Genomic DNA, 7,202 nt, shown 5'->3' on the forward strand with positions numbered 1-7,202 from the left:
AAGCTCAGTTGGAAAAAAGTAAATACCGATTCATAGTTTGAATAACCAACCGCAATGTCTCGAATCTCAGCAACTTCAACCTTTTAATGCACAGCCCATCGGTCCCATTTGTACAAAGCAGGAGAAGTGCTATTGCTTTTTGACGCACCACTTTTGACCCACTTTATTGAATACAGACATGAATTCAATTACATCACAGTCAACATCAGAATTCTTGACAATGTCATTCAATTGTAAACATCATTTATAATAAAAATATTGACTTCTAGATTACTTTAAAAGCCATTTATAGCATAATTCAGCCAACTAACCATGAAATAAAAACAGTGATAGTATACAAAATTTATGTGAAGGTTATTGAATTATGCACGTATCACTGTAAAATGGAAAATGCCAAAAAAAGATGCATGATCACATTGTCCACTAATCACTCGTTTTATCTCTGTCATGAGAGGCAGATCATAGCCGTAACCATCCAATATAAGCAAATTGGAACACCAAAGCTAAATTATCCATGCCGTGGAACATATCATCAAATCCATGGAGAGAATAAACTCGGCACCAACTCAACAAATCTAATGCTTAAAGAAGGAGCATCCATAGCAGAACGGAAGGAACCAACTGACTAATGACCTGGTAACACTTGAAAGCCATTCTCACACAAAACATAGGCCTCTATAAAGCACTATTTCTAGCCTAAGATCATAACAACATAAAACCTGACACTCCTACTGAACAGCACTATTTCTACAACTAGATGCTGCTACATTGCTGGATGTAGTAGCAGCATTAACTCAGACCCATTTTGTACAATTCCTCAAAGACCACTTTTGTCAAGACCAAGACGGTCACTGCAAAAACTTGATGGCACAACTGATAGCTGCAGCCGACCGGTCCATTCCTCTCCTGGCTTCAAGCTCACCGGTTTCTCTATCACCGCCCCGTCAACACAAAGCATCTGTTTGTACTCTTCATCACCAAAATCTACCATGGATTTTGATTTCTTTTCCCATGGATTCCACACAGCTGAACACACCATAAAAGTTAAGATGAAAAGGACTGATTTTATATTTTCTACAACTCGAAACCTTATCTACGTTTGTATTTTGTTTGTGGAAAAAATTTGCTACTTAGAGCTTACCAACATCAGGGAGACCTTCCTTCCTTATAACAAATGTTCGCTTCTTCTCATGATCTAGCACTGCAATTATGTTTGGAGAGCTAAGATAAACTCGATCCGCCTGCCATGAAGGAAGTATGGATATTAAAAACATCTTCATTAGCCTTCATTGTGTCAAAACCAAAAGACTTTAGTAGTGGATACTGTGTGTGATTGACAAAACTGCAGCATAGGCCAGGAATATAGTGCTCTATTTATCTCAACCTGAAGTAATAGCTTAAATTGCAGCATGGAACTATAAATGTCTACATTTTGTTAACATCAATATAACCTAGAAGGGTTTACCTCAGATTCAAATGTTATTGCATCTCCTTGTTCAGTAAATCGTTCTTTTTTGAAAAGGTTGTCTAGGTAGTCCAGTGTCTCCAGACCTTCAATCCTTATCTCACTATAAAAATTGTTAATGTGACGTTAATAATGATTGTCAATCTTAAAATAAAATTTCCTGTTCTAAAACAATCAAAAGAGAGGTAGTTCAAGTAAAAATATGTAAACAAGAATCTATATAGGTAACAAGCATTGCAAACAGTAGTTTGCTTCAAATGCTTACAAATTCTATAGGCTGTGTAAGAACTTTGTACTTTCATTACGACTGATCACTTGTTTACATATTTCCCGATAACTGACATGAATAAAACTCATAATTCCAGTATTCGGAGAAGAATCCACCTAATATATAGAGTATCCATGCTAGTTTCAAATGATTAGAGTGTAAGTTGTTATTAGTTTCTAAAGAAGAGAAACAGTCCTCTAAGATCTGCTTGAATGTTAAAATCCCACAATTTAAAGCATTCAGCAAATGCAGAAACTACACGTTTCAGAACAAAAACCAAATATATTTGTCTACTATAAATATTGAACAAGGAAGTACCATTAGTGCTAATAAAACTCCGATCAAGTGTTCAGCAATCAATTTACTATGGAAAAGAAAAATGATGGTTGGACATCATCCCACACACTCAGAAAAGGGAATGCAGACCAAGTACAACAAAGAATTATCCATACCTAATGTCAGAAACCAATAAGTATGTGTGATCCGCGAATGAGAAACTAAATGGCTTGCCATTTATATTCCTGACTCTAGATATCAAAGTCAGGTCCCCATCTGCTGCAAGAGACACCCGAAGACGGAATTCAAAACTGGTACAATTATTAAACAATCGTTAGATTACTACTGCTTGAAATTTACTGCCAAACACAGGAAAAAGTAATATCGAGTGCATATATGCCAGATTCAAATTATCAAACACATGGAGAGTGGATATCCCTGTTATACTGTCACATCATGCTATTCATACCTGTGTGGCCAGCACTTCATATCTTCTTCAGATGATTTTAGCACCAGGTCAATGAAGGATTTCCCACTGGAGTCATTCCCAGGAAGAGGAGGAGGGTTTTCATCAATTGCCCACATTCTATTTCTTGCAAAACCATGCTGCTCCAGCGATCCACAGTTTCCAAACTGTGAAACAAATTCAGCTCAAGATATGTAAGTATGCATGTTACAAGTTATATAAAATGAACGTAAAAAGGAATAAGCTTGCCTGTGGAAAACACATGGGAATTCCTCCTCGAATTGCTTTTGGAGCCTTGAAAATTGCCTACAGATAATGGAAAATGAAACAAAACAGTTAGTTATTACTACTTGCCTCTTTAAAAAGTATAATTGATTAAAGTTCTGTGTTCCTACAAAAGCATCAGTTAAGAAGTTGGTTTTGCCGTCAAAGTTTTTCATTATACCAGTATTCAACCCCAGTGGTTCCAAAGGACAAAAGCACTACAATGCACCATTCTTCCCTGTTTTTCTCTTGCATCGATGTGATTGATGGACAGCATAGAATACTATGATTCATCAAAATCCAAACTCTTCTTAAATTTATTGATTATTTGGGCCAATGCCCTTCACATGCCAGTTGCAATATAATGCAGATTATCCCAAAATGAAAATTTTCAGAAAGCAAGATTATGAAATATTGACATGTTTTCCTTATCAGCGCTGACAACTAACAAAATTCATATAATTTAAAATGTACAAATTGATTTTCAATCAAAATTGAAAGACATACCTTGCTGCTTGTGAATAGAAGTTCTTCCCCGTGCTCATTCCGCCATGAAGTGACCTGCGCCCCATGTAAGCTTACCTAATTTCGAGAAAAAACAGTTAATCTAAGTAATCGTAGTAATTAAATTACTCAAACTACAAATATCTTTACAGACCAAGTTATCCACATCAAGAATTCGCATTGGATGTCATAGTAAATTTTAAAATCATAACTTTACCAAATGTTAAAACCGACACCAGTTTTGCAATGAACAATTACTCACCCGTGCCGAAGAACCCCTTGGGGTCCGAAGCAGAACTTGATCAATTCCATTCCAGTCCTTTGTAATTTCAGTTGCTGCTCTATAGTCCCATACGGCTGCAGAATGCCCCATTCAAATTAATGCAGATCCTAAATTTCTTCAGCAAAATCCTATTAAGCTTCTCAAATTCGGAACATGCAAATGCCAGAGGATTGAAGGGGTCTCCACCTCACACCTATACCGTAACAAACACGTGAATTAGCCTCCTCGTCAGTTAAATCCAAAATCCCAACACCCAATTTCACTCAAAATTTCTTCTCACTGGTATGATTCAGATCTACGGAACAATAAACCTATTTAAACAAGAATCTGGAATGTGTGATAGAATTCCACGAAAACTCCAGAAAGCCAAGAGCAGAAACATTACACTGAACATTTAGCAATTGAATACCAATCTACCTGGTACACATCCAAACATGTCCTTAAAACTTGTCAGATTCACAGCAGAAAAAGACAATTAAACACTGAAAAAACATAATAACTATCAGTAAATAAATAAATCACGCACGCATACATACATATACATACACACACATACATATATTACAGCTGTAATAAAATTAAAATTTTCTTTAATATAAGCAGAATACAATAACCATAATTTCTTCAGGAAAATTCAAATTAAGGAAGAAAAACCAAACACTAATAAATCTCAAGAGAATACTGAATAATAAATCTCCCATTAACCAAACACTGGTAATAAGTTTACTTACTTCAACAATCCGGAATCAGGAATTCTTAAGTCTAAACCGACACCAGGTCTTGGATGCAGAGAGAAGCAGCAGTAGGAGCCAGAATAATGCATGACCTCTGTGAAATGAGTTAAGAAAATTCACACATCCAATGACACGAGGCAGCACATGCTCATCAAGTACATAGATACATACATGACGAAGAAGAAGCGTTCAAAAAGTTGAAAGGTACCCTTTTCTTAGAAGTATGCATTCAAGACCATACTTGCAATTGAATCAAGAAAGTTCAGAACTTTCAACAACCCCAAGATTTGAAAAACCAAAAAAACTACAGCAAATGGTAGGTGGCAATGTTGTGTGAAGGCGAGATAAAACTTTTACAGAAGCTTAAGATAAGGAGCAAAAACCGGTCTTGTAAATTCTGTGTCTGTTGGCTGCTGAAGAGATCTAGTTCTTGGACGTGGAGATACGAAAAGTAAATGTACACATGTACAAACCGTTAAAAAATTTAAACATTTTTTAATGACAATTAAACTACATTAATTTTGTGTACAAGATTTAAAACCAGAATAAAATATACACCATTCCAGTACAGGGTTGAAAGCTACTTTTTCTTTGGACTGTGGTGGACAGAATCAAGAGTCACTGTGAAACCCTGATAAATTAATATATACAAATCCATTCTCTGATCACACTTTTAAATGCACTGTGCCACGTCAAATTCCACTCTTTTCCTCTCTGCATGCACTAATGCCATCTGTCACGTTGGAAGCTTCCAAAAGCTGTAGTGGAAATCAGGTGGCAGTATGTGAGTGCACCATTGTTTGACGAGGAAGAGAAAAACAATTTCTCTTAAAACACTTCTCTCCCTTCCATGCAATCTTCTTCTTCCTCAAGAAATTCTGGCCTTCCATCTTCTCTGTATTCTTTCTGAACTCTTTCATATTCTCTCTAAGATACCTCACCTTCATCTCCTCCAATCTCATTTCAGACACCGTAGGAAACCTCTCTGCACCGTGAGCATTCTTCGGAACCGAACAGAACTGAGAACTGAACTGGTAAGTTCTCGTCTCTGCACCTTCATCTACTTAGTTCATGCGAACCAATTTCTGGTTGCATGCATGAGTTATAGGTCTGAACCTTATGTCATTTTGGTTTATTAGATTTAGTGAGAATCTTGGAGTGACTCGTTGGGTAGAAAGCTGTGAGAACACTAGAGAAAACCATAAGCATTTGGGAGTTCACTGCTAGACCAGGTAAGGGAAGCTTTAGTAATTTAATTTAATACTGGTTTGATGTTCATGACAGTAATGAAGTGTACTGGATGTTGGAAATGCATGAAATATTTGATGTTTGAGTATGTATGAAAGAGCTTGTGGCACTGGTTGTATATGAATGACAATGTGTGAAAATGTATGTTGATGCTAATATGTCTGCACTTGAAAATGGATAATTCGGGTTGATGAGATGATGAATATTGTTGGATTTTATGCAGAATGTGTAATATATGATTTGGAATATAATTGGAGTCTGGATTTAGGAGATGACAATATGAATTCTGTAATGTATGAGATTTATGGTGAAGATGAAATTTTAAAGTTCTAATCATATGAAAACTGTGAAATTATCTGTTTGAAAAATCTGGAAATTTTTATCTTCTCTGATTGATCTTGTACGCTCGTTATCGAATGGTCTTATACCGTTCGGTTTCCCTGGAACATCACTTAGCATGAGAATTCTTTCATTTGGAAAGGACTCTAATTAAGAACGAGCGTTATTAGTGTTAAGAGTTAGGCGTGAGCGTTCGGCTTAGCCTAGCGTGTTCAATTATTGAAAATAAAGTGAAGTATAGTTAGGACGCTCGGTTTTGTTTACCAGCGTTCGTCATAAGTGGCGCTTAGTATTATACTGAGCGTTCGTCCAAATGAACTCTTGGTCTTAGATTTAGCGTGGTCCTAGTTAGCGTTCGGTCTGATACCGAACGTTCTTTCAAAAGCGCGTTCGTTCTATTTGGTGCTCGGTCATTGACCTGGCGTTCGTCCTAAGCAGTGTTCAGTTTCTACTGAACGCTCGTCCTTATCATTGCTCGTGAGCGACTTCACAGCGTTCGTTCAATTTATTAGTTAACGTTCGGTCTTTGACTGGCCGTGTTCGTTTCCGAATTTTATTTATTTGAAATCATTTAAACTGTGATGGTCCTTTTCATTTAACCTCAAGTCTTTATACTTAGAATTTTCCTAAGTGTTATTTGGATCTTTTAGACTCAATTTCAATTAAATTAGTCAATTGTCTCAACGTCTGTAAATGAATAATGGTGCGTTTCTTTTGTTCAGAAACGTGATAGCAGTGTACTGTAATACAATCATCTGAGTCTATTAAATGATAAACTTTGTTTAAATTAAAAGAGTGGAACATAGAATGAAAATGTGAATAAGAGAACTGGTTAATATGTGCGAATGGTATTTGAATGCATTTTATGGGATTGGATTGTGAATGAGCGTTTCAAGGAGGAACGTCTCCATGATTGAATATGAGAAGTAGTGTAGTATGACCGTGGTAAAGCTGCTGATGGCTGTTTATCCTGATATTCCGTGAGTGCTCATCCTCATGTAGAGGGGAGTAGGTCATGTGTGGGAATGGCAGGAGGCCCTAGTCCTATTGAGTACTTTGGACTGATAGGGTTAACCTCGGGTGGCAGCTGATGGATGTTTCCAGTTACCACACCACCTGGGTGCAAAAACGCCTGTAGATACATGGCTTCATACAGTCCGGACAGTTGTCATTTATGAGAATTTGGATGAGTTATATTATGCTTTGTGTATGTACTGTTATTGATTTGTACGATTGATCTTATATGTTAAAGTTTATGTTGGTGTTATGAATTAAATTACCTAAGCTTACCCTTGCAATTTCCTTGTGTTGTCTCCTGTTCTGTATGTCCGTCTTGTCAATGCAATGATCATCCG

General features: G+C 36.7%; 1 protein-coding gene across 4 annotated transcripts; it reads right to left on the reverse strand.

Moving 5' to 3' along the window:
* Positions 1-307: 307 nt before the first annotated feature.
* LOC148195474 (putative glucose-6-phosphate 1-epimerase) lies at positions 308-4,884 on the reverse strand. 4 transcript variants are annotated; one of them, XM_088094245.1, is made up of 9 exons: positions 4,258-4,884; positions 3,506-3,719; positions 3,247-3,321; positions 2,725-2,781; positions 2,479-2,642; positions 2,186-2,320; positions 1,466-1,568; positions 1,142-1,241; positions 308-1,026 (listed from the first exon to the last, which is right to left on the reverse strand). In XM_088094245.1, the coding sequence occupies exons 2-9, from the start codon at positions 3,614-3,616 to the stop codon at positions 818-820; spliced, it is 954 nt and encodes a 317-aa protein (XP_087950371.1). In that variant the 5' UTR covers positions 3,617-3,719; positions 4,258-4,884; the 3' UTR covers positions 308-817. The 4 variants fall into 4 exon arrangements, with proteins under 4 accessions (XP_087950371.1, XP_087950370.1, XP_087950369.1 ...); XM_088094244.1 differs by having other exon boundaries at positions 3,506-3,943; XM_088094243.1 differs by lacking the exon at positions 4,258-4,884 and having other exon boundaries at positions 3,506-4,251.
* Positions 4,885-7,202: the final 2,318 nt, after the last annotated feature.

The sequence above is a fragment of the Vigna umbellata genome, chromosome 7 (genome assembly GCF_029865625.1).
Source record: "Vigna umbellata cultivar VRB3 chromosome 7, Vumbellata_1.0, whole genome shotgun sequence".
NCBI classification, from domain to species: Eukaryota; Viridiplantae; Streptophyta; class Magnoliopsida; order Fabales; family Fabaceae; genus Vigna; species Vigna umbellata.